General features: G+C 51.1%; 1 protein-coding gene across 2 annotated transcripts; it reads right to left on the bottom strand.

Moving 5' to 3' along the window:
- Nucleotides 1-1,140: 1,140 nt before the first annotated feature.
- On the bottom strand, nt 1,141-23,405 carry CLEC2L (C-type lectin domain family 2 member L). Of its 2 annotated transcripts, none has more exons than XM_043873493.1 (6): nt 22,905-23,405; nt 12,434-12,508; nt 9,977-10,143; nt 8,932-9,032; nt 7,247-7,359; nt 1,141-3,407 (listed from the first exon to the last, which is right to left on the bottom strand). In XM_043873493.1, the coding sequence occupies exons 1-5, from the start codon at nt 23,092-23,094 to the stop codon at nt 7,248-7,250; spliced, it is 645 nt and encodes a 214-aa protein (XP_043729428.1). In that variant the 5' UTR covers nt 23,095-23,405; the 3' UTR covers nt 1,141-3,407; nt 7,247. The 2 variants fall into 2 exon arrangements, with proteins under 2 accessions (XP_043729428.1, XP_043729427.1); XM_043873492.1 differs by lacking the exon at nt 1,141-3,407 and adding an exon at nt 6,664-6,948.
- Between the last annotated feature and the right edge of the window lie 3,756 nt (nt 23,406-27,161).

Here is a 27,161-nt window from a genome sequence, read left to right as displayed (position 1 = left end):
TTTGATCCCTAGGTTGGGAATATCCCCTGGAGAAGGAAATGGCAAACCATTCCAGTACTCTTGCCTGGGAAATCCCATGGATAGAGAAACTTGGTGGGCTACAGTCCATGGGGTCTCAAAGAGTCGGACACAACTTAACCAGTAAACGACAACAACAAATTATAGCAATTAACCTATCCTGACTAATATAGACACTGGTTCCTAAAAGTGAGGTAATACTGTAGCAAGGGCTTCCCTGGTGGCTCAGAGGTTAAAGCATCTGCCTGCAATGCAGGAGACCCGGGTTCGATCCCTGCATCGGGAAGATACCCTGGAGAAGGAAATGGCAACCCACTCCAGTATTCTTGCCTGGAGAACCCCATGGATGGTGGAGCCTGGTAGGCTACAGTCCACGGGGTCGCAAAGAGTCGGACACGACTGAGCGACTTCACTTTCACTTTCACTCACTGTAGCAAACAGCTAAAATAAAATCCATGGCATTGGCTTAGCAGCTGGACAGAGAAATGAAGAAGCTGATTTCAGGAGTTAGAATCATGGTGACCCACACTTCGCTTTAATAAAACATTGGATGCACGTGCAATTAAAAAGCCTGATCAGTCTGCTGAAAATATAGAACTAACAAGTCAGTCTGGTAAGTTAACAGGATAAAAGGTGTGACAAACCCGAACAGCCTTAATTGGAGTCCAGGAAGGAGAGAAAAGAGTCAGGCAGTAGAAATATTTAGAGACAGAGGTAATGAATCTTCCAAAATTTATGAAAACCTCAACTTTTAGAATCAAGAAGCTCGTGCAGGGCTTCCCTGGTAGCTCAATGTAAAGAACCTGCCTGCTAATGCAGGGGACATGGGCTTGATCCCTGGAAAGATCCCACATTTCAAGGAACAACTAAGCCCCTGTGCCACAACTGTTGAGCCTGTGCTCTAGAGCCTGGGAACCGCAACTGCTGAGCCCAGGCACTGCAACTATTGAAGCCTGAGCACCCTAGAGCCCATGTTCCACAACAGGAGAAGCCACCACAATGAGAAGCCTAGGCACCGCAACTAGAGAGTAGTCCATGCTGCAGCAAAAACCCAGCACAGCCAAAACTAAGTAAATAAATAATTTATTTTAAAAAAAGAATCTCATGCACACAACAAGCATACAGCTGAAAGATATTTCTCAGCCTCCCACAACCTTCCTGGTCAATGAACTGTGGATGGAACGTGTGCCACCTCCAGGCCCCTGTCTAGTCTAGGGTAAGATATGCTATGATCACAACAAACCCAAAATCTCAGAGGCTTTCTCACTTACACAGTCTGCTGCAGATTCAGACACCCTCCAGGGAACCCATTCTCCACATACTGACTTATCATTTCAGCATGCTTCAGTCTTAGGAAGCCTCCAAATAGAAAAATTATGACTGGCAGTGGAGGAGGGGGCAGTATAGAATATGGAGGGGTGTACACTGGTTCTTAAATGTTTCCACCAGGAAATGACATGTCACCTTGCCATGGCTAAAGCTCTGGTGTCACCTGACACCCACCTTCAAACAGGCCCAGAAATACAGTCCTTCTACATACCCAGAAGGAAAGGAAAGGGAAAATTGGTACCTGGTAGCCTCATCTACCACATCCCCAAAACACATTCTGTGTGAGCCTCTATGTTCCAAGGCCCTGGATGCAGCAACGCTTTTCCATATGGTTGACCTGCATTAGTCTGCGGTGTGAGCCACAAAGGAATCTTTACTCGGGTAAGCCTCTGAAATGCAGGTATTACAGAAGCTAGCATATTCCAATCCCCTACTCAACTTACATCATAGTAAAAAAAGATAATAACTTTTCATTAAGCACTTACTATGTGTGTGAAGTGCTTCGCACAATGCCTGGCCTTATTATAAGCTCTTAATTAGTGTTCATTGTTATTATTCTAATTTTGTCTTAGATGTGTATGTCTTTGTTCAAATGGATTCTGTGCTTTAAAAGATGCTAATCAACATTGCAAGGTGGTTGAGCATCTTATCTCTTTCTCTAAAACATCTGCAAGTTTTCATACTTTCTGTGGGTAGCTGGACTAGCAGTGCAGATTTCCGAGATAAGAGACGGCATGGTATAGAGGGAAGGAGCAGGTGAACTAGGAGTCAAGATCAGTTCAGCATACATTTATTGAGCTCCTTTAGTATGCACCAGGCTCTAGAGAAACAAAGGAGCATGAGAGTGGATCCCCACCCTCTAGGGGCTTACACTTCTGCATGGATGGTGAACAAGTGAACAAATAAAGCATGATACGTGCAATAAGAGGATCAACAAGCAAGAGAGGAGCCACAAGACCTGAAGTCTAGCTCTGCCACTAGATGCACAACCTTGGACATGTTATTTAACCCTCTCTGGGCCTCATGGATAGTGAGAATAGGGTCAATCATTTTTTATCCCTGGAATTCTAACATCTACAGTTCTCATAATCCTGTGAGGTAGGCCAGGCAGGCACGATTTCTACTTTATTAGAAGTAAATAAAGCCTGGGGTCTGGGAGGTTGAGCACAGCAGTCTGAGCTGCACGCCTGCTCATCGGTAGAGACAGTCCCATACTAGACTCCAGCAGGTCTCCAGAGCCAAGAGGAAGCACGTCCCTTCCAGGCTGAGAGTGTATCTCTGATGGGTATGGCAGGAAGTTTGCCGGATGCCCCCCTGTGTGAACCTCGTACTTGCTCCCAGTTTGAAGTTCTTCACCCCCTCCTGGTGTAAGTACACAGCTGACAGTGGACATTTCTGAAAACCAAGTGGTCTTTCACACACAGAACAGAGCGACATTAGCATAAATATCCTGGAGATCACAGGAATCTTCGGCAGCCAACCCCAGTCACTGCTGGAAGCCCTCCCTGGGCCTGGTCTCTTGGTCCTCTGTGGACGATGCAAAGAACATCTTAGAGGTGGAGGGACTTCTCCCTCTCGCTCACGTGCTCCAGGCCACCCCCCTCAGGCCGCCCAGTATGTACGTGCTTAGGGAATGTGAGTGAGCTCACTTAACTGAGGCAAAACAAATGAAAGATCTCATCCTGGCCGGACCTCTAAAGTCATGCCACGCCCACCAAAGCCTAAAAGACAAGTCTCTGACAGACAGCCGGCCACTGCTGTCTGTCCCAATGGCAACGGGGGAAGAGATGACACTCGCCAGCAATCTTATTGTCACCACTAACAATTTTTTTGAGCATATGTTATGTGTGCTACACATAACAGCCATAATCCCTGCTACTCAGAGGCTTATAATCAGACAAGAGCGGTCAGATGAGTGAAGAGATGCGTCACAGATGAGAAGTTCCACACTCTCGGCCATGTGAGAGGCTCAGTCTTCGGTGCCGCAAGTGCTGGGGGAGAGCGTGGTCACCGAGGGCTGCTGCTGACCCGGAAGCAGTCCCAGGGAGCGCGAGCTGGACCTTGAAGCGAGAGAAGGGCAGTAGTCAGTATTTGCGTCACTCACGCTCTATGGGAAATTCCGCCTGAAAACCATATGAAGGCGATAAAAGTGCGCAGGAAAAAAAATCGCCGATGGGCATCCGACGTCCTCTCCCAAGATGGCTCCTTTGGCTCCTTCTCTCCCCCACCCCCTAGGCTTGTGACGTAGATACAGCAAGCCCCTTAACCTCCCTGAACCTGCTTCTTCATCTGTTAAGGCTGTAGGAGAATTTACGAAGCAAACACCAGTGAACCTGCCAGCACAGCAACGAACCTTACCCTCCAATGTGTCCTGCTAATAAAATCCCTCCTCGTGCCATCTTCACAGCCAATGTCTGAGGGTGGCCTGGGGGGCGAGCTCCAGCCTTCCCGCCCCCTCCAGGGGCTACTCAGAGGACAGCGCTGCTGTGTGGCTTCAAATCCACCCAGGCTCCCAGCTAAGCACACTCTCAACTCCAGGCGAGTCGCCTCAGAAGGGAAAATCTTCCAAAGGGGGTTGAGGAGTGGGGCTGGAGGGTGGTCCTTTGGGGCTGAAGGGTGCTCCTTTGGACCTTGCCCCCTACACTTCTCTCTAGCCTGAAGTGAAGCGAAGTGAAAGTCTCTCAGTCGTGTCCGACTCTTTGCGACCCCATGGACTACTATACAGTCCATGGAATTCTCCAGGGCAGAATATTGGAATGGGTAGCCTTTCCCTTCTCCAGGGGATTTTCCCAACCCAGGGATCGAACCCAGGTCTCCCACATTGCAGGCAGATTCTTTACCAGCTGAGCCACAAGGGAAGCCCTAGCCTAGGTCTCTCCCTAACCGCCCCCACCCCGCCCTGCCCCGCCCCGCCCCCAAACCCTCGCCCAGGGAGACAGCTCTGAGCTCCAGGCTTAGAAACCCACAGAGGGTCTGGACTCCATGCTGCCGCCTGTGGCCTCAGGAGGAACTGCACGCCCACCCAGCCTGGCGCTCTGCCCACGTGGGAGGCGTGGGTGCCTGGCTGGGTTTGTCGGTTTTTTTATTTGCTTTTGGCCGCGCAGGGCAGTGTGCAAGATCTTCCTCTACCTGGAATTGGATGGATCGCGCCCCCTACAGTAGAAGGCGGAATATTAACTGCTGAACCTCCAGGGAAGTCCCTGGCTGGTTTATAACCTTTGAAAGGATTTTCAATGTTTCTCAAGTTTGGCATGCTGGTGTTTTGTTTTGGTGTTGTGTTTCCTTCCTGGGTAGGAAAAGATAAGAAAACTCTGAAAACATCCATGACCTTGGGTCAGAGCTCCTTTTGTTGTTATTCAGTCGCACAGTCCTATTTGACTCTTTAGGACCCCATGGATTGCAGCTCCTCCAGCTTCCATGTCCACTATTTCCCTGAGTTTGCTGAAACTTATGTCCATTGAGTCAGTGATGCCATCAAACCATCTCATCCTCTGTTGCCCTCTTCTCCTCTTGTCCTCAATCTTTCCTGCAAGAGGGTCTTTCCCAGTGAATCAGCTCTTCAAATCAGGTGGCCAAGGTTTTGGAGCTTCAGCATCAGTCCTTCCAATGAAAATTCAGGGTTGATTTTCTTTAGGATTGACTGGTTTTGTTGATCTCTTTTAGCTTTAGAGTTCCTTTAGCTTTGCTGAACTGATTTAGAATTGTTGAGCCGCCCCAGGACAAACCCAAGGTTTGGAGAGCTCACCTGCCAGTGTGCCCTGAGGCAGCAGGCTGTGGAGCTGAATCAAAGATAAGATCCCGAGGGCCTGGGTTCCTATTCCCTGCCCTCCCACAGTGCTTCCTCCGCACCCCCTCATGGCTCCCTTCTTCCCACTTAAACCCACAGAACAGGATGAGAGCACAGCCCTGCTCCTCATGCCTTGGGCCCTGCCCAGGTACAGTTGGGTCACCTGTGGCAGCATAAGCCACCTCAGGTCCTTTTTAAGAGACTTAAATGAGGTAAGACTAGCATCACTGACTCAATGGACCTGAGTTTGAGCAAACTCTGGGAGATAGTGGAGGAAAGAGGAGCCTAGTGTGCTGCAGTCTGTGGGGTCGCAGAGTCAGACACAACTTAGAGACTGAACAGCAACAACAAAGGCTTTGATGGGAAGACCATCTTTGATGGGAAGACACTGGTGAGAACCCCAGGCCTGTGTATGACTGAGAACAGGTGTGAGTGTGAGACACCCCCCTACTCACCCTTCAGCCCCCGCCCAACCCAAGCAGCAGCAGCAGCAGCTGACCACTTCCTCAGTCCTCAGCCCCTCAAAACACTTCCCCACAGGGGCTGGGAAGGCGGTGGGCTTCAGCCAACCCCCCCCCCCACAGGCCACCGCCACCACACAGCATTCCTTTAACCTCTTCATTGCACAGTCAGATTCCACACTGGCTTCCCCATGAAGATAAAATATGAAACCACAAAATACCCATATTTTACTAAATACCTGGAAAGTTTTCAAAAGAGTCCACAAAACCGAAGCTGACAGTTGTGTCTGAAAACTGACAGTAAAAGGAGTGACCGGAGCAGAGCAGGATGTGTTTCCCTCTGAGCTGTTTTCTCAGAAAATGGGGCAGAACCCAGATTCACAGACGCACCTCCTAGGCAGCTCCCGCCTATATCTTACCTGGCCATGGGCTGGGGAGGCCCAGGCCCCCCACCACTTGCTCTGGGCTCTAGCTTCATGGCTGGAGAAGGTGGCACTTGCAGCCGCTGCAGGCCCAGGGGAACCACCAGCCTCTGCCCCATCCCCCCTTCCTTCCCTGCAGACCAAGGAGGGACAGAAAGGAGCCCTCAGACCTGCACAAACTCTTAACCAACTCAACATGCACATCATCTCCTCTCATCCTCCCACCTTCTTCACTCCGTCCTCTCCTAAGGCAGAATAAGCATCCCTCGGCCATGTTCCAGAATGTTCTGGTGCTTCCCAAGCTGGTCCCTCTGCTCCCTGTGTGCTCACTTGGGAGATAAAGCTGATGATCCCCCTGCCTGCTGTGGTGTCTGGCACGTGATAGGTGTGAATAAATGTTTGTCATGTTGAGTTGAATGGTAATGATGACGCCAGATGGAGCACACCCCTCAGACATCTAAGAATAACGCAGTGGCCTGGCAACATTAAACGGTGCCCTGAGGCCACAGACCGTGTTTTTGGCCTTGGTTCCTTCACGTGTTGCCTGCCACACCAGTGCCTCTTGGTGGTCCCTCCCTAGACGGGCACCCAGAGCCATGTCCCCCTCACCCAAGCCATGATCATGGAACAAACGGCAGCCGACTTCTCTGGACGCCAGTCATCTCTTTATTCCACCGGTGACCAACAGAGCAGCACCACGGACCCAGCAGGGGCCTGCCTGAGACCCCGGGCAAGGCCAGAGGGGTGGATGCAGGGGCCAGGTGAGGGGCTGCCCTTCCTGCCTCCCCAGGAGCCAGGAGAGAAATGCCTGGGGAGGGGTTCCGTGTGTGCAGACAGTATGGCAGTCTGTCAGCCCCCAGCCTTCCTCAGAGCACCAGGGCCTCCAGAGGAAGGAATGCTCCAGGGTGGGGCCAGGGAGAGACCTGCTGGGCTGATGAAGGGTAGACTGTGAACTTGAGAGGGCGCTGTGTGCACGCGTGTGCATGAGCAAGTGCGTTGATGTGTGTGTGTGTTTGGGGACGCGTGCCTACATACTACTGAGCTCGTGGGAGTTGACTGCTGAGCCACAGGGCCTGCCTGGGGCCAAGGGGACCAGGGACCAGGATTCGGGGGCTGGGGGAGAGCACCCAGGGGCAGAGAGCATCCTCCTCGCTGCTTCGCCTTGGAGCGGAGCCCCAGGCCAGCAGGTTTCAGAGCCTGGTTGCAGGGTGGCCTCTGGCATGACCCACCTCACGTGTAGGCCATCTTGCTGCACACCCAGGGCCGGGTCATCAGGCAGTCTGTCGACACCAGCCTGGTGGGCTCCACGAAGACGCACTCCCCCGGGCCCGCAATGGGGAACCTGTGGCCAGGAGAGAGGAGACCAGGCACTCACCGCTGGCAGATGCCACCCGTTGCTGGGCAGCCCCGGAGGCCCTGTGACTCATCCTTCCCTCTGGAGCTGCCCTGCTCTGGGACAGTCCACCCCACAGACCTTGCTAGTGTGGCTCCCACTATCTCCCAACTCTGTACCACAGCTCCAATCGCCCTGGTGATGCCCACAGATGTATCCTGGACGCACCCTACGCTCCCCATCCGGCTTCCCCATCCTGCCTCCCTATCCTGCCGGGCTCGGCTCACTCGTCCCAGGAGACTGGGGCCCTGTCTAGGACAAGCCTCCCCTGACCCCACCTCCCCACGGCTCCCAGCCTGCACCTCTTACAGCTATTAATAGCACAGGGGGTTCTCCCTGCCTAAAATCATCCCTTTTGAAGCTCAACATTTCTTCTTAAACTCATCTGGTCACCCTGACCTGAGCCCCCCACCACCAAGGCCAGGACGAGGTTCTCAGAGGGCATCAGAAGGACCCCAAGAGGGAGTGGGGAGGCCAGAACCACCTCAGAGTGGTCAGAGAAGCGCGGCCCCAAGGCCCGCTGGTTGCTGGGTGGTCAACATCCTGGGGCCTCCAGCCTCCAGGGCTTCCAGGGTTCTAGGAGCAAGAAGCTTTGAGAAGGGGAGAGGCGGGGGCAGCAGCAAGGCAAGACTTTCTCAGCTGCTTTGAGAACAGATTGGGGGATGAGGTCAGGACAAGGAAAGAGGAGAAAAAAGGAAGCGTCGGTGAGGACAGAGAGGCACTGAATGAAGAGATCAGGAGACAGGGAGATGGGGGAATAGGGAAGTCTTCATGGCCCGAGGGTCACATCAGGTCAGCAGCTGCGCCCCCACCCAACTCCTCAGGCCTAGTCCTCCAGCCTTAGGGTCTAGATCAGAGTCTGAGGTTCTTATGCCCTGTGTGCGCTGACCTGTGTCTCCCTAAGCCTAAAGTGCCCCCCCCTGCTGCCACCATCACCCCACACACCCACCACACAGATCACATGCTCACTGCCACACCACATGGGCCACACAAATAATACCACCCTGGCACACGCCACCAACACCCTCAAGGTGTTTTCTCTAAGAGGACCCTCCCGGAACCCGTAGTTCAGACCCCCTTTCTCCATGGTAAAACTGCTCAGGCAGCACATGACTGCCCAGCATAGAGGTCCCATTTCCTCCCCTCTCACTGTCAGGCGGGGCCATGTGGCTAAGTTCTGCCCATGCAAAGGGCTGTCCTGGGACATCCTCCCCTTTCTCTGAGCCACACTGAGCAGTGCAGAGCGACGACGGAGTCACAAGATGGAAAGAGCCTGGGCCCCTTCCAGCAGCAGGAAGCTCCGATGCCGACGTGGAACAGGGCCACCAAACCAGGCTGGACTCTACTGGGGAGAGAGTAGTAAAGCCATTCCCATGCCCGGGTCTCTGTCCCTCACCCCTGACCCTACAGGTGAGTGGCTCTAGCTAACACAAAACCAAGTTGTCCCTCTGGAGGTTCATCTGGGAAGCTAGGTCTTCCCCGGTCTAAGCTCAGTGGTCAGAAGATGAAGCCTCGGCTCACGTGTCCGGGTCAAACGGGTCCCCATTGACCCAGTGGAATTCGTCCCCCACTCTGCGCAGGCCGATCCAGGGCTCCCTCCGTGTGAACTTGAACATGAATTCCTGCGCCAAGGAAAGAGGGAAACCTCAGAGTCAGGTACGGCCTCCTGACTGCTCACACATCCCCAGATGAATCTTAACTTGGAAGACTGGCTCTCAAGATGTGTGGACACCATAAGGGTGACACCTCACCGCACCCCAGGAGTGAGCAGCTGGGTTTACAGATGCACTGCAATGGCCTTCAAGGGACCTGGACTCTGGGGATGCGCCAATGGGGCAGAAACCCTGGAACAGGGTTTGTCGCCTAGCTTGGGGACCCAGCATGCCAACATTCCTGATTTTCAGGAAGCCTGGGATTGTTTGATGGATTATCTGGGACTGGCTGTCCTGGGCCTTTCTCTGCAGAAAGGGGCTATCAGATCGTGTATCAGAGACAAACAGAAGTGATTTTAGATTTTGAATTGCACGAACCTGCAAAATTCAAAAATGGCGAAGAGACCTATTCATTGTGTTACATTCATATTTCTAGTGATATAACTATTTGGGGTGTTAGGTGGGACCTCAGACCCTGATTTGGACTAGTTGAAGATGCCAATTTGATACACTGGAATGGGTTGCCATGCCCTCTTCCAGGGGATCTTTCCAACCCAGTGATCGAGCCCAGGGTCTCCCGCACGGCAGGCGGGTTCTTTACTTTCTGAGCCACCAGGGAAACCCTCACATTTCACAAGTGCCTGTATAATTTGTAATGCTTACACTTGACTGTGTTGAGCTCAGCAAGCCAACCTTGGATGGACACAGCTGGCCTTGACAAGAGCAGTAAGAACAAGAGCCCCTCGTGGAGCTGCTCAGACCCCACTTGTGGAGCCCACGTGCACACCCCACCTGTCTGGAAACAGGTCACAGGGGACACCAGGTCCTTGGGCGTGGCTCTCCCGCATGGCCCCGCCCCTTTCACCAGCCCGCCCAGACCCCGCCCCGACACGCCCCTGCCCCGGGGCACTCACCAGCTCTTTCTGACTCTGGATCACAGCAAGTGCCGCCTCGTGGCTGTGGCAGTACTGCCGGCCCGTGTTCCAGTCTCTCGGTTCCTCCGAGAAGAAGTAGCATTTCCTTCCATATAGCAGCCAGTCCTCCGGGCAGGGCGCTTCGCACTTGATGCAGCCCTTGGAGGCTGCAGGGAAAAGGAGGGACTCAGTATCTGCCAGCATGGAGGGTCTCTGCCCGGCCCCCAAGAATCCCACTTGGGATCCCCTGACTTTGGTGACCATCAGTCACTCATCTCAGGGGAGGGCCTGTCACAGCGCCTGGCAGGTCGGAGGCTGGGGACTACATGAACTAGGAAGAGCAATTTGGCAGGGACACCCCCATGAGGGGGAGTGACAGCAGGTTAACCCCCAGATTATGTTCTCCTCTCTCTCTGGGCTCCCAGAGATGGTGTGAAACCCAAGAAATTCAGATTTGAACCTGGTGACCACGCATCCTCTCTCTTCAGCCAGGTTGGGAACCATCCCCCCCACCCCCACCCGCTCTCATTGGCCACACTCTCATCGGCTACGCTGCTGAAGTGCTAGAAAGTTCCTTTTCAATGTTGAGTCCCAACCTGCCTTCCCGCTGTGACCTAGCTTCGCGGACCCAGGATCTGCCTCTGGAGTGACCTGGACAGATCTGGTCTGCCTTCTCCTTGAGGACTGACCCACACTCCCCTCTTCCAGAACTGAACAGACACCATCTCTTCCACAATCCCTTGGAGGGGATGCTCTCCAGACCGTCTCCATCCTGCCTGCCTCACTGTGATGTGCCCACGTGACCCCTAAAACCCTGCCACCAGCACAGGCTGGGACATATCAGCTGTGGTCCGCCACCCAGCAGCGATCGCCATAGCCCTTCTGGCTGCCGTGGGTTTTCCAGTCTGCAGACGCTCCAATGAGAAGAATCTGTGGGTATGTGCATAGGTGCACTTTTCTGGGAAGGAAGCCCGGAGCTTCCATGAGATTCTCTAAGGGCCTCCTTGCCAAAAGGAATTCAGCCATACTCTTCAACTATTTTCCTATGATCTCCTTCCAAGCCAGGTCCCCCTGCCCAGAACATGTGTAAATCACATTTAAATCTAAATGCAGGATCTTGTGTTTATTTCTTCCACAATCGCTTCATTCACGTTGGCTTATTTGAGTCTTTAACGATGAATTTTAATCTCGATTTCTTTTTCACCTGGCCTGTGGAACATCCCTCTTTGGGTTGTATTGCCTACAAATTCCATAAGCATAGTTTTTCATTTGTTCTCATACAAGAAGGTTTATTAAAATGTAGACCAGGACAGAGTCAAGAACAGGCCCATGGTACACAAGCGCCCAAGGGAGCTACTGCCACGCCAACACCAATTAATTAATTAATGGGCACTTGGGCATTCCTGTTCAGTGAGCTGCAGGCCCACTTAGAAGTCCAGGCCATGCTTTTCCATGAGGATCTCCAAAGACTGTTGTGCTTTCCTCCAATCACAATATGCTCTGTTTACACCTTGCCCTGCCCTCCCAACATAGCAGTAGAACAGTTTAATTTGTAGCAATTAGTCTAGGTGAATCCAAACTGGTGGTGAATCCAAGGTGGTCACCACCTTCTTTTCTAAGCACCCACAGTGCCCTGCTTAGCCTGCATGCCCTGCAAGTGCAGGTTGGCTAGAACTGATATTATCCGTGGATTTTCCTCCCATTTTGAGGTGTTAGGATTAAAGCTTCTCAAAGATTAAAGACAGAGGTCCTGAAATCATTTTGGCTTGAACCCATTACAAGCAGCAAAGCCCCAGGTCATATAGCCTCACTGGCTTGCTTGTAGCAGTTTCCTCTCTTTGATTCCTCCTTCGACCCTTTCGGTCCTGCCTGCCACTGTGTTTCCCTGGACGCTCCTCCTCAGAATGCCCTGTTCTGTGTTCCTCCTGGTCTCCAGGAAACTATTCATTCTTCGGGGTTTACCACATGTGTTCCCTGCTCTGGGAGGCCCCCAGGCAATACCCTATCTCTGGACAAGGGAGTGGATGTCATACTACACTTTAAAAAATATATATCTCCAGCACTTAGCCCAGGGCCTAACACACAGCCGGGATCAATAAATGTTTATTGAGTGAGTGAATGAGATCTTTAAGGCCCTTAACCCCAAACTGTCTCTTTCATGAGGCACTGCCCGCCTAACGCACACCAAGTTTGTTCAGCGTTCTTGAAGCATTTTTGTAATGGTACCTAAGTAACATCTCCACTTTCGTTGCATGGCTTAGTTAAGGGGATAGATATATTGATTTATGAACATATAATTTTAAGCTAAAATGTCATCTAGAACCAATACCCTATTTCCTATTTACTTTGACCCCCACAAAGTTGATAATGTGTCTGGAACCTTTCTTGACCTAATTAGACATGCTTTTGAAAGGTGTGTAGGAAATGAATTGCAAATGCTCTGACATCCATGCTCACCCAAGATGCTCATCACCACCAGGATGGCGAACAGAAGCACTGCGATGGCCCCCAGCAGGAGACGCGTGGTGGTGTCTGAGGAGAGAGAAAGGGATTGATTATGGCCCATCCCCACCGCCCATCCCCACTGCCAACCCCAAGTCCTGATACTGAGAAACTGAGGCTGAGCCCAGCACTCTGTGTTTGAACAAGCCCTCCAGGGCAGTGGTCCCCAACCTTTTTGGCACCAGAGACCAGTTTCATGAAAGACAGTTTTTCCATGAACTAGGGAAGAGGGGAAGGGATGGTCTGGGGATGATTCAAGTGAATTACATTTATTGTGCCCTTTATTTCTAATTTAATGCCAATGCTGATCTGACAGGAGGTACCAGTTCACAGGCTGGAGGTTGGAAACCTCTGGTCCAGGCCATCCTGATGCTGAAGTCTGAAATGCCATTCTCAAGCACAGGTTTGTCTGATTCTGTGATACTTCTGCTTAAAAACCCTCCCTCAGGGCTACACACTTGAACTCTTTCTGTGGCTGTTAGCACTTTCCAGTCTCTCATATCCTGCTGCTTCTCTTCCTCATCCTTAGTTTCAGCCAGACAGACTCCTTGAAATACCCCAGTTCATCCTCTCAGCCCTGTGGCTGGATCTTTGCTCCCAAAGTGCTCCTCTTCGACTGCTGTCTCTTGAAATTCTGCCCCACACCCTCCATCCTCTTCAGGAAGGCTTTCCTGATCCTCTGGCTTCTCCCTTTAAAATTTTATTTATTTGTTGTTTCTCACCCCAAATTTTAATTTGATTTTTTAAATGTTCATAGCAGGTTTATTCACAATGGTGCGAAAATGGAAACAAGCTAAATGTCTGTCAGAGGGAGAATGGATAAAATGTTGGGCATTCATTCAGTGGAATCCTGCACAGCAATTTTTTAACTTTCTATTTATATTGGAGTGTAATTGATTAACAGTGATATGTTAGTTTCAGGTGTATACAGCAAAGTGATTCAATATATATATATATGTTCTTTTTCAAATTCTTTTCCCATTTAGATTGTTACACAATATTGAACAGAGTTCCCTGTGCAATAGAGTAGGTCTTGTTGGTTATTTTAAGTATAGCAGTGTGTACACGTCAATCCCAAACTCCCTTACCATCCCTCTCCTCAATCCTTCCCACTGGTAACTATAAGTTCCTTCTCTAAATCTATGAGTCTGTTTCTGTTTTGTAAATAAATTCCTTTGTATCCTTTTGGTTTTTTTAGATTCCACATATAAATGATATCATATAATATTTGTACTTCTCTGTCTGACTTTACTTCACTCAGTATGACAATCTCTAGATCCATCCATGTTGCTGAAAATGGCATTTAATTTGATATTTAATGAAAGAACCCTTATAGACTTTAGACACAGGGTCTTTGAAAGTTTTATTAATTGTGATAAAATACACATAACATAAAAGTTGCCTTTTAACTATGCTCAAGGGTGCAATGCATGGTGTTAATTACATTCACAAAGTTGTGCACTCATCCCCATGATCTACTTGTAAAACTTTTTCATCATCCCAAACAGAAACTCTACTGATCAAGCATTAACGCCTCATTCCCAAGCCCCTCCAGCCCCTGCTAATCTCTCATTCACTTTCTGACTCTATATATCCACCTGTCCTAAGTACCTCATGTAAATGGAATCATATCTGTCTTTTGGGGTCTGACTTCTTTCGCTTAACATATTGTTTTCAACGTTCATCCATACTGTAGCATGTATCAAAATTCCCTTCCCTTTTGTGGCTGAATAATATTCCATTGTATGATTACATACATTTTGTTTATCCATCCATCCATTGACAGACAGTTGGACTGCTTCCATCTTTTAGTTATTATGAATCATCCTGCTGTGAACATTGGCCAACAAAGATCTATTTGAGTCCCAGTTTTCAACTCTTTGGGGTATATACCTAGGAGTAGAATTGCTGGATCATGTGGTAATTCCACATTTAACTCTTTGAGGACACACCAAACTGTTTTCCACAGCTGCAACACCATTTTGCATCCTACCAGTGATGCCGACACCACATGTTCTAATTTCTCCATCTCCTCACCGACACTTGTTAGCTTCCACTTTTGTTTGTTATAGCCATCCTAATGGATGTGAAAAGTGAAAGTGAAAGTCACTCAGTCGTGTCAGACTCTGTGCGACCCTATGGACTGTAGTCTGCCAGCCTCCTCTGTCCATAGAATTCTCCAGGCCAGAATACTGGAGTGGGTGGCTGGTCCCTTCTCCAGGGGATCGTCCCAACTCAGTGATCAAACGCAGGTCTCCCACATTGCAGGCAGATTCTTTACCATCTGAGCCACCAGTAGATGAGAACTCCCTTTTTGTTTTTAAGTCCTTTAAAAAATTTTTATGATATATATGTGCATAGATGAAAGAACCACCTCCAGCCCACCACTGGGTTGTCCACCCATATGAGCGAAGTACCAAAGTCAAGAGGAAGTATCTATTAATAGAAACCTCTACAGCAATTCAGCATTCCGGTGACATCCAAGTGCCTGATACTGTTTCTAGTAATTCATCTGTATGGTACTTCACAACAGATTGGGAAAAGAAACCTGGTTCTTTATCAAGGATCTGCAAAGCAACAGATCCAAAGTCAAGAAATCTACCAGGTTTCACTAAACAACCAAAGAATCGCCCCTTCCATAGAGGCAACTACTTCCAATTCCTTCAGCGAACTCTTTCGGTATTTACCTCCAAATCTCTAAAAGCTTTGTGTCAAGAAGTCAATACTGCTCAACTTTTCTATTTAAGACATTACTTATTGACGTTCCACAGTAATGAGGAAGATTTAATTCTCAGCATTATTGTCCCACCCTGACCACTCACATACTACTTACCCTCTCAACATCATAGTTTGGGTTGGACTGATAATTTGGTGAGGGTTTTTTTTTTTTTTTTTTTTTGCCATGCCACACAGCTTGTGGGATCTTAGCTCTCCTGACCAGGGATGAAACCTGTGCCCCCTGCAGTGGAAGCAAGGAATCTTAACCACTGTACCACCAGGGACGTCTCAGTGTTCTTTTCTTTTGACAATGTAAATGCTGCTCCCAGCAATCTCTGCAGTGTATTACGATCGTTATTTCTACACAAATTCTTGTTTCCCTGTAATTAATCATTTTCCTTTGCCTACACTTCTGTGTGTTCATTCTTATTTCAATTCCGAAGCTCCTTTAAGCTGATGAGGCAAAATCAGGAATTCTACTCCACTTCTGTCTTAGTCTGCACAGGCTAACAAAATCCCTAGACTGGATTGCTGAAACAACAGACACTTCTCTCTCCCAGTTCTGGAGGCTGGCGAGTCCGGGATCAAGGTTACCAGCAGATCCATTCTTGGTCAGGGCTCCCATGATGGAGTTAATGCCCTTACAAAAAGAGGGCAAGACACCAGAGCAGAGAGCGGAAGCCCTCATATCCACTTTGCCTTTTTGCTCTATTTCCTGAAGATTTTTTTAAACTTTATCTTCCCACTCTCTACTGAATCTTTTATTCTTATGATTATTTTTAACTTCCAAGGTTTTCGGGGGTTTGTTACTGCTGTTCCCTGAATACGCCCTCCTAAAGCATACTGTTCTTATTTTAATGATGCAAAATTTTCTCTTCTCTCTCTGAATAATACTGACAGTTTTTTAGTTGATATTTTTTGGGAGAAGCAGGAGGGTTGGGAGAGAGGTGGGCAGAAAGTTTAGTCTGTATAATCGCTGTTTTTTCCAAACTGCTTTTCCCCCCCTGTTCGTGTGTTTTAATCTCTAGCTTCCATGTCAGGGACTTTCCTCATACATCTAAAGACCCTTGGTTATTTGTTCACGATTAAGGCAGGAGAAATAAGACTTTATTGGTGCCTTTGAGACCGTGAGAGGAGCTTATTAACTGTGGAGGTCATGGCAGAGTGACCTGGCTGGGTTGGTCCTCAAGGCTCTCTCTTTAACACTTGATTTTATTATTTTTTTTAATATTTATTTATTTGACTGTGCCTGGTCCTAGTTGCGGCCTGTGGGATCTTAGTTCCCCGACCAGGAATTGAACCTGGGCCCCCTGCCTCTGGAGCACCGGGTCTTAGCCACTGGACCACCAGGGAAGTCCAGCTCTCTGTTTGTGGACCTCCTTGAGTTTCTCCTTTCGGGTCAGCATCGCGGGGGGCTGCCCCTCTGTTTTCACTCCTGCAGAATGTAGTCTTGGCTGGGAGAAGAGGCGAGGAGGCCATCCTCAGCCCTCAATCCGTAGATGCTGCCTGTTTGCTGTCAAATGTGCTGTGTCTGGAGGCCCTCTCTCCCCAGGGCAGAGGGCTGGGGAGAGGCTCACAGAGTGGGAAGAGAATTGGGGATCTGAAGTCTTCCTAACAAGGGTTCACCCAGCCCTCCTGACATCCGCTCCCTCTTCACTCCCTGCTGCGCCGACCAGTGTGGGGTCCTGCATGCTCCTCTGCTTGCTGCACTTTCTAAGGCCGGGGGAGTCAGTGTCAGTTATTGATCATTGATCATCATCACTGATCATCATCATTGATCATCATCATTGATCTCTAGCTCCCAACTGTGTTGCTATTGTTTTCTCTCCTGTTCTTGTTATTCTTGTGGTCTTTTTAAAAAATTCCTTTATTGGATTTTTAAAGGAAAGAAAAATGCATGTCTTCAGTCTGCCATCTTTACTTGCAAGTTCCTTTATTGGGACTTCCCTGGTGGTCCAGTGGTTAAGACTCTGCGCTTCCACTGCAGGGGGCATGGGTTCGATCCCAGGTCAGGGACCTAAGATCCTACATGCTGCAGTGACCCCCCTCCCAAATAAAAGGAAAAAAAAAAAAAACCCCCTTTTTACTATTGTATTAGTGAGTTTCAGAAGGGAAAGAAAAATGCATGTGTTTAGTCCGCCATCTTTACTTGCAAGTCCAACAGACATTCGGGAGTCCCTCCTATGGGCATGGTTTGTACTGACCACCAAGCAGGATCCAGAGGCAGGTGGCTCCGGGCTCAGTAAGAGCAGAGGGCTGAACCCCCTCTGTGTCGGCTCTGCCGTCCCCAGGGGCTGCGTGTTGTAAGGCTGATCCCTTTGAGCTGCATGGTGGCTGCCCGTGGCAAGCACGCTGTGTGAATCCTTCTTTTTCCTTCCGTAAACACCTCTCAGTCCGCATCATAAACCACTTCACCCGGGTTCACATCCCAGCTCTGCCACTTTCTCTTGGTAAAGTTACTCAGCTTCTATTTCATTTTCCTCATCTTTAAGACGAAGTCAGCATAGTATCTGCCTCTTAGAATTTTATGAGAATTCCACAAATAGTGCTCATAGCAGTGCCTGGCGCGGTAAGCTCTCCCTCAGTGTCAACAGTCACCATCATGATGGTTCTCGGCTCACAGGCTCCCTGTGGGCAGTCACTCAGCCCCCCAGTCGTGTCCGAATCTTCACAACCCCGTGGACTGTGGCACGCCAGGCTTCCCTGTCCCTCACCGTCTCCCAGCGCTTGCCCAAGTTCATGTCCATTGAGTGGGTCCTTCTGGGTAAGGGTTGTGCTTTCCTCACCTTTGGGTTCCCTCTAACAGGACGCAGTCATCGCCTGGCATGTTACAGAGCACCCACTGGGGCTGGGTACACACAGGGAATCTAGTTGCCCTGAATGATAGTGCCCTTGACCATGTGGATATACACCTGCTCTCAGGGAAAGGGGAGTCTGTGCCCGCATCTCCAGCATCACCAGAACGGAGGACTCTCCCCGTCCTTCATGGGATAACTGCCCTGGACACTGTGCTGTGGACAGACAGAGGACACGCTACAGGATCTGACTCTTCGTTTACTCCCGAGGGTGGCCTTGGAGCTGGACCACCCCAAACAATGTGGTATTAGTTTCCTAGGTCAACATAACAAAGCGTCACAAACTAGGTGGCTTAAAACACCAGAAATGTGTCATCTCATAGCTCTGAGGCCCAGAAGTCCACAGTCAAGGTGTCAGCAAGCCATGCTCCCTCTGAGACCTGTAGGAAAAGTCTTCCTGGCTTTGTCCTCATTTTTCCTGGCTTACTGGTGATCTCTGGTCCTCGTGGGCTTGCAGTTGCATCACTCCAGTCTCTGCCTTCATTGTCACATCCTTCTCCCTGTGTGTCTGTCTTCATGTGACCGTCTCTTAGAAGGACACCAGTCACATTGGGTTAGAAGCCCACTCTACTCCAGTATGCCCTCATCTGAACTAATTACACCTGCAGGGACCATATTTCCAAACAAGGTCATAATCTGAGGAACTGCGGAGTTAAGATTTCAACACATCTCTTAAGGGGATACAATTCAAGCCAGAACAAATGTCTAACTCAGCAATCCTTCCTTGTATGCACTGGCCTTTATTAAATGGAGTTTGAGGGCGCAGTTTATTTATGTTATAAATGCGTATGATTTAGCCTAATGTTAGAAAGAACAACTGAAAAAAATTTGGCTCCCAAGCCCAGACAAATCCCCCGACAACACTCATATCACAGTGCAAAAGAGACTCATAGCTGACATCCCTAAGTTGACAGTCAAAAACTCTCCAGTGTAGAGTTTGGATAATTTTTAAATTTTTAAGAGGCTTTGCTAAATGCGTGTGTGTGGTTTTGAGCAGGAAGTTGTGGGTTTATGCCTAATCAAGAAACTTTCAACATTAAAAATTCAGAATTGGTGAGCCTTGAAAAATCTATAGCCTGAGATTTGCAGAATCATCTGTGGTCCCCCCCTCCTGTACCCCTAGGCTGCTTTTTCCTCACCCCCGCACCCCCAGTGCCAGAAATATTCCCATCTCCAATCACCTCCAGTCTTTCCAGCACCCAGATGGCAGCTCTGGATCACTTTTGCAACCTGTCCTCCAAGGCTGTAGGGTGGAAGGAAAGGTTAAGAGCCACAGGGAGAGGACTCGATTGGAAGAATTTCTGTTTGGCTTCCTATTTATAAAGCTAACTGTTCATCAAAGGAAAGTCTTAAAGACCTGGGCTCTAATCCCAGCTTTAGATTTAAGATGTTTTCCACGTCACTTAACCTGTGAAGAGGAAAAAATATCTGCTGGAGGCGGCAGGGTCGTCTGAGGAGCACATGGAGGAGAGCTGCGTGCGTCACAAGCACAACTTGATTCTCTCCAATTAGCCTCACCGAGCCCTGTGTCCTTGGTAAGGTCAGGACGGGGTAAGAGCTCTCACGTCAGAGGGCCTCGTGGCAAACCCAGCGGGGTTTCACGTGTGACAGAGCAGCGTGTGTCCTTGGGCAAGACACTGAGCCTCTCTGAGCCTCAGTTTCCTCATGTTTAAAATACACACAGCACTTACCCAGCCCGTGGAAGGGCAGACGTGAGGGTTAAATGTGACAGTTATATGAAAGCCCCGGCATGGGGCTGGCATGTAGTAGGGGCTTGATAAATATTCAGCAGAGGCCCCCCGAGGGTTCAGCTTGGTCAAATCAAGAAGTCTCAAGACAAGGACTTCCCTGGCTGTCCAGTAGTTAGGACTCTGCACTTCCAACGCAGGGGGTGAGGGTTCAATACCTGGTCAGGGTATTAAGATCCCACATACCCCACAGCTCAGCCAAAAGAAGAAGTCTTAAAACAGATGCTTGGCTAAGCAAGGGCTGCAAAAATAAATCTCTTGGTCCGCAGACACGGCAGACCGCTCATTCCATCACAAGGGTTTTGTCATGGGCTCATTAGGTGGGCCCCAGTTTGATCCTCGGGTCAGGAAAATCCCCTGGAGAAGGGCATAGCAATCCACTTCAGTATTCTTGGACCTTCCTGCTGGCTCAGATGGTATAGAATCTGCCTGCAATGTGGGAGACTGGGGTTCAATCCCCGGGTCGGGAAGATCCCTTGGAGGAGGGCATGGCAATCCACGCCAGTATTCTTGCCTGGAGAATCCCATGGACAGAGGAGCCTGGCGGGCTACAGTCCATGGGGTCGCAAAGAGTCGGACACGACTGAGTGACTTAGCATGCACACAGTTCGGGGTGGGGTGTGGACTCACAGTAGGCAGACCAGCAGTCAAAGGATTTCAGTTGAGCAGACAGTCACACACTTTGCCTGGGTTCCCCCGCCGGGCTCTAGGGACTGGGGAAAGGGGTCACCTCCACACACCCTACACCCCAGCACCTCTGTCTGAGAGGCAGAAATCTCTCCTCCACCAGCTTAGCAGGTGGGGAAACTGAGGCTCGGACAAGTTTACAAACCTGCCAGCACACTGGCAGTGAAAGGATGTGCCAACCCCAGAGTCCGTGCCCTCTGCCTCTCAACAGGCTCCCTCGGCCCCTGCCACGATCTCTTCAAGCACAGGGATGTTCCCTGTGCCAAGAGGTGCTCCAGGACAGTGGGTCCTCCAGGACTGTGTGTGGGAGGTGAGGAAGAGTGAGTGGGGGGGCGGGGGGGCGGGGGAGGCCAGAACAGGGCAGGACCTTGGAGAGCACCACCCTGGTTTGAGAGCTTCCCCTCTCCCTGCTGGAGATGTGGTGCCCAGGGAACACCCAGGAGATGCTCAGGGGACCAGCAGAGGGGAGGCCCCTGGCAAGGACACAGACTCCACGTGCTAAAACAATGGGAAAGGCCCATAGGCCCCAGAGGCTGAGCCCCCAAGGTCCACAAGCATCAGAGTGGGCCTGCTTCTGACGGACCATGCGAACGAGGCCAAGGGACCAGAGGTGCCCCGAGACCCAGAGTCAGGCCAGGTAGGGAGCCATGCCCGGACAGGTGAGATGAGGCTGCGCCACAGGTAGACACGGACCACAGGATGGCCCGGAAGACCCAGGGTCCTGAGAGACCCCCTGGACCATTTCCTGCCAGGCATGCAGCCTCTTCTTCAGCATAACTTGCAGGTGGTCAGCCCAGTCACCTCTGGGAGTAGGAAGCAGACGGGGCCAAGGTCAGGATGCGGAGTAAGACAGGAGGTGCCAAGCCGGGGGCGTTGAAAGAGGCCACACCACCTCTGAAATGGCCCTAACCCCTGGGGGTTAGAGCTAGGTTGGGGCAGATCCTGGAGAAATGCTTACAAATGAATGAGTGGAGAATACAGGCAAGAGGCATGAGCAAATTCAAGAAATAACTTGGGCAGGAGGGAGGCTGGGTGTCACATGCAAATCTAACAATGTGCCCGGAGACGCACGTCACAGAGAGGGGTCTGTCCACCTTCATCCTGCTCAGCTCTTCTCAGCCCGAAGCCCTTCTGCAAAAGTTCTTCTTCTCCAAGTTCCAACATCTTTGCCTCCTTTGTCCCAAATCACCACCCAGGTGTCCAGCTTTATCCCCCAGTCTGCACAGCCCCTCCTCAGGCCATCCGTGTCCCCTGGTCCACCCACCTTTGGGTCAAATGCAGACACGGCTGACCCCACCTCTCCCTCCTCAGCCAGGCCCCTGCCCTGGCTGGCACTGATTATGTTCCTCCGCTGACCACAGCCCTACCTTCCTCACTGACCTGGCTTTGGTCTGATCCCTCTGGGCCACCACCGCTTTTCCAAGGGCAAACTCTCTTGGAAAATGAAACCCACTTCATTTTCATTCTACGCTTTAAATCTCTCAGTAGTTGCTTCAGACAAAGTCCAAACTCTGGCAAGGCCTGGGTGGCCGTTCACAGTCTGTGTCCTCCGGAATCCTCTCTTCTCACCCCTCCCCGATCCTGGTATTCTGAAGGTCAGTTCCCCACAAGGGACAGGCTAGCTCTCACTATTTGACCCTTGAACATGCCACTCCTTCTCTTTCCATATGTCTATGAGGTCACCTACTCCAGGAAGTCTTCCTATCCTGATACTCCTTCCCTAATGGCTGGGTGATCCGGCTTAGGGCTTCCCTTTAGCTGATGCTGTCGAGGTCCTCAGCCTTGGGACTCCGGGTGTCAAGAGTACCAAGAAACTTCCAGAGGACCAGCCCTCTGGCCATACCTCCCACACCACACAACACCAGTGGCCACACAAGCAGACTGGGAGAACTCACGAACTTAAACTCTTTTCCACTTTGGTTACCGCCCCCCTTGGCCACTCAGGGGTCACCTCCTGAGCCCCTCTGACTGAAAGAGGTAGGTGAGGCCCCTGCAGGTTCTCCAGCCCATCACCTCCAGGGGTTCCCACCCCCCACCTCCCAGCCAACCCCCTCTCACAGGGCATTAACACCATGTCTGGGGTCTACAGCTTTTGCGCTTTGCCCAGGACGTTTTCACTGCTGGAGAGTCAAGCCACTCTCTCTATATATGCCTCCCAGGTGAGTGCAGGACAGTAACCGCCCCCTTCACTCATGAGGAAATTGAAGCTCAGAGCGTGAAACCTACTCCCAAGGTCAGAGTGTGAGTTAGCTGCAGAGATAGGTGGTCCCCAGTTACCTCCTCCCCCCTGCCCCTTAGTGTGGCATCCAATGCCCTGACATCCATCCTCAGGGGTCCAGAGTCGCCCTCCCCGCCCTCCCCACGGGAGATCGGCCAAGGTTACTCTGTCCCGCCTCTCGCGTCCCACTCACCGCTTACCCTCCAAGGCCGCTTTCCAGCTGGTGCTGCCCTCATAGCCCGACCCGGATCGCCGCAGCAGCCCCTCTGGACCGCGGCCCTCCGCCTCGGCGGGCGAGCGCGGCCTGGGGGCGGCAGGGGCTGGCGCAGGGCGAACGGCGGGAGGCGGCGGCGGCCGGGTGCGTGCGGGGGGCTCCCGGGCCGGCTCCATGCCCCGCGCTCCGCCGCGCCGCGCCCGCGCTCCTGTGCCGGGGTGCGGGGCCCAGCCCCACGCGCACTCGGCGCTCCGCGCGCCCTGCGGGCCCCCCAGGCCGGCCTCAGTGGGCTAGGGCCGCGGCTGGTGCAGGCCGGGGCTGAGCCCGGCTCCCCGCGCCGGACCCGCTGCACCCGGTGGCCGCCGCCGCCGCCGCCTGGGTCCCCGCGCGCCTGCCCGGCGGAGCCGCAACCTCAGCGCAGAGCCGAGGCGCGGGGGAGGAGCGCGGGGAGGCGCGGGGGCCCGGGCAGGGCGGGGGCCCGGAGCGAGGGAGGAGGCGCCGGGAGCGCGGACGGCCCCACCGCCCGGGGCCGCCGGCCTCCCGCCCCTTCGGCAGGAGTCCAGATGCTGCGGAGCAGGGATCGCGGCACCGGGAGCCCGGAGTCCTGGCTTCCAGTCCACCTGCCAGTTTCTATTAAAACGGGAATCAAGTTCCCGCGGACGACACAGTGAGGCTCAAGGAAGATGAGGGGCTTTCCTCCGGGCCACCCTGGAGCCAGAGCAGAGGGGTGAGGGCTGGGACGTGGCCCAGACTCTTGGCAGATGAGAGAAACGGAATCGGTGAGCACGAGAGAGCCAAGGGCCGAGGGGGCGCATGGAACAGTATTTCCAATTCACTTAAAGTTGACTGATCCTCTAATACGTGCCAGGAGTTTTTTACAAACCTTAATTGTCAACATCCTCAGTTTAGGTTGAGAACGGGGAGTTAGAGAGGTCAAGGGCATTGCTGAAGGCTGCACCGTGCAGGAGCGCGTTAGGCCACTGTTCTACTTTGGGGCCAGGGCTTCCTGGATGGTCTTCACTCAGCCTGCTCCTTCCGTGGTTGACCCCAGGTCACCTCAGGCTCCACGAGGAGGCTGGCATGTCCTTCTCCAGGCCCCACCCCACGTCTGTTTCCTATCTCAGTCTATGATCCCTCATTCTCAACCCTCCTGCTCTCTCCCCCACCAAATCCAGTAAAGTACCAACAACTATGAATTCTCCATTTCAGCAGCTCCATCAGTCCACCCTTCTCTCTTCCTTGAAATACAAGTCCATTTCACGTCTTGTCGGATTGCAACCCCAGCCTCCTAACGGTCTCCCTCAACATTGAGCAGCCATCATCACTACCTAATTCCAGAACATGCTCACCATCCTAGAAAGAAACCTGGTACCCATCAAGCAGTCACTCCTCATCCCCCTCTCCCCCAGCCCCTGGTAACCGCTGGCTGCTTTCTGTCTCTGTGAGTTTGCATGTTCTGGATATTTCATATCAGTGGAACCATACACTGCGTAGCCTTTGGTGCCTGGCTTCTTTTTACTTAGCATGGTTTTGAGCAGCATCCATGTCAGTCCTTCATTCCTTTTCATCTTGGTCTGTTTTGAGAGTTGCTGTCCTTTCAAGGTTGTATCTGAATCCCCAAAGCTTACAAGGGACATCCCGGCTGACACCTGCCCTCTGAGCTGAGCAGACTCTGCTTCCTGGCTTTCATGAGATGTGGAGTCTTTGCTAGCACTGGCGCTCTGGGGCCAGAGCTGCCTCTCCAGGCCACCCGGCCATGTGGCCCCTCCAGAGGCTCTCATGGAGTCGTGGTGGCCCTGCTGCCCTGAAGGAGCCCCCAGACTTCTCTGCCCTTCCTGGGCAGGGGCCCACCCTCCTTACTCCACCACTTCTCCAAGGTCTCTCTCCAGGACACCCCATCATCTCATCAGTGGCCTTAGGTTCTTAGTATAAATCAGCTTCATTTTCAAGCTGCTTTGCTCTCTGCCCCACCAAAATTCTTAAGGCAAGGACATACAAAGCCTGGTGAATTGCTTACAATCAGGCTCACTGGGTAAAGAATCTGCCTGCAGTGCAGGAGACACAGGAGACGAGGGTTTGATTCCTGGGTCGGGAAGATCCCCTAGAGGAGGCATGGCAACTCACTCCAGTATCCTTGCCTGGAGAATCCCATGGACAGAGGAGTCTGGCGGGCTACAGTCCATAGGGTTACAACAAGTCAGACATGACTGGAGTGACTGAACAGGCACAAGAAATATGTAGACAGTCAAACAAAAATTTCACTAGACTAGGGTCTTCCCTGGTGGCTCAGTGGTTAAGAATCTGCCTTCCAATGCAGGGGACATGGGTTTGATCCCTCGTCCAGGAACTGAGATCCCACATGTCACAGGGAAATTAAGCCTGTATGTGCAACTAGAGAAACCTGTGGGCCACACAAAAAGATCCCGGATGCTGCAACTAAGACCTGACGCAGCCAAATAAATAAATTTCATTAGAACAGGTTATTTTTCTGCTAGCTGTTAGAGTGTGATGTATGTTGCACCCACATCCTCACGTGCACTGAGTTGTTCTGGAAAGATGGTGTCTGCTAGACCAGGAGGGCACAGAATTGCGAACCCAAATGCCCAGGGGCAGACATCTGAAGGACAGAGGGAGTAAATCCTACCAGTGGGGGACTGTGGAGGACCCCCTCACTCAGGTCAGCAGGTCATGGCCAGGTGGGAACACCGCTCCACGGTTATCAGCGCTTCCCAGAGTTTTGGTATTTTCCACAGGGGTTGGAAATATGAGTTGTTATATGAAACTTCATAATTTCTAGTTCTGGCAAACAATTCATATTTTAATAGAAAACTAGTATAAGTCAAAAAATAACAACACACACACACACATCTACAGGATTGATTCAGCCTCTGAGGTACCAGTTGACAGTCTCTGATTTAAGGATATACTTGATGTCAGGGACCCCATATAACACAAGACATCACAAACCCTTAGGAAAAAAGGTTACTGGATGAGACCCATGAGGGCAACTGTCTCCTAATTAGGCAAGGGCCTCTTTTACTGGCCTGTCTCCGTCATCTGGAAGGAAACTTCCTCACTGCTTATTATGTGAGCATAGGGTGTGGGAGTCCTTATGGCTATGAGCAGGTGTTGAACTGGGAGGTATTAGGAAAGGCGTTTCCATACAGATGAGGGCTGACCCTATATACTGGCTATAGGTTTTTCCTTTTATTCCTTTGGACTGGGCTTGAGAAATCACACTACCTTCTCCCCATAAGTCAATGGCATCACCTGAGATCTGCAAGCAGACTGCATATTACTGTGGGATACCAGGAAGGGCTTTGCTCTTGGCAATAAGTAGGAACAGATCATTTATAATAACAAACATAAATAATTCACTTTATTGTCTGTAAGTTAACGAAGTAAAATAATTGTGAAGCCAACACAAGGAGAAGACAAACTAAATACTGGTAGTAGAATATACTTTGTCACATGATTTATTTTGGCATCATCTCCTTCACAAGTCTATTCTTGGCTGTCAACAATCAAATTCTCATTGCCAAGTCCATGTGAGTCTTGCCATATGACTCACAATGCTGCTTGGAGTCACGGGGTACTCAAGGTCCTTCTTCCTTGAGTTCAGGAAGTCAGTTAGTTAGTGTTAGACGCTCAGTCATGTCCAACTCTTTGCAACCCTATGGACTGTAGCCCACAAGGCTCCTCTGTCCATGGGATTCTCCAGGCAAGGATACTGGAGTGGGTTGCCATCCCCTTCTCCAGGGGATCTTCCCGACCCAGGGACTGAACCCGGGTGGCCCTCATTGCAGGGGGGTTCTTTACCCTCTAGGCCACCAGGGAAGTCATTGTCCTTTTTATAGCACAGAAGAGACATCCATCTGTTGAGGTTCCTCTCCAATGGGGCAAAGCCTCCCCCTGTCAAGTTGTCCTGTGTTTCTCTCTGGAGCATGGCTCATCTGCTGAAATAAGTCTCCACTCCCCTGTCCTGTCCTTCTTTGTCATGGGTCCCCAGTGATGTGATTTGTCCTCTGCCAGTTTCGATCAGGCCAGATGATGACTCTGACTCTTTCTCATCCTCCACCTAACCCTAATACACTGACTAAGCTTACTACCCCGAGTAGCGCACACAAGTAGATTGTTCAAGCAGAAATAATGATCATAGTCAAAAGACTTCAGCCAGGAGATTTTCCAACCCCAGAGTCAACTGTGAGACACATTAAACAATGACTCTGTGGCCCAGGAAATG

This window comes from Cervus elaphus, chromosome 18, assembly GCF_910594005.1.
Source record: "Cervus elaphus chromosome 18, mCerEla1.1, whole genome shotgun sequence".
Taxonomy (NCBI): Eukaryota; Metazoa; Chordata; class Mammalia; order Artiodactyla; family Cervidae; genus Cervus; species Cervus elaphus.
The sequence above is the reverse complement of the archived record's forward strand: the minus strand, read 5'-3'. Positions and strand labels throughout refer to the sequence as shown.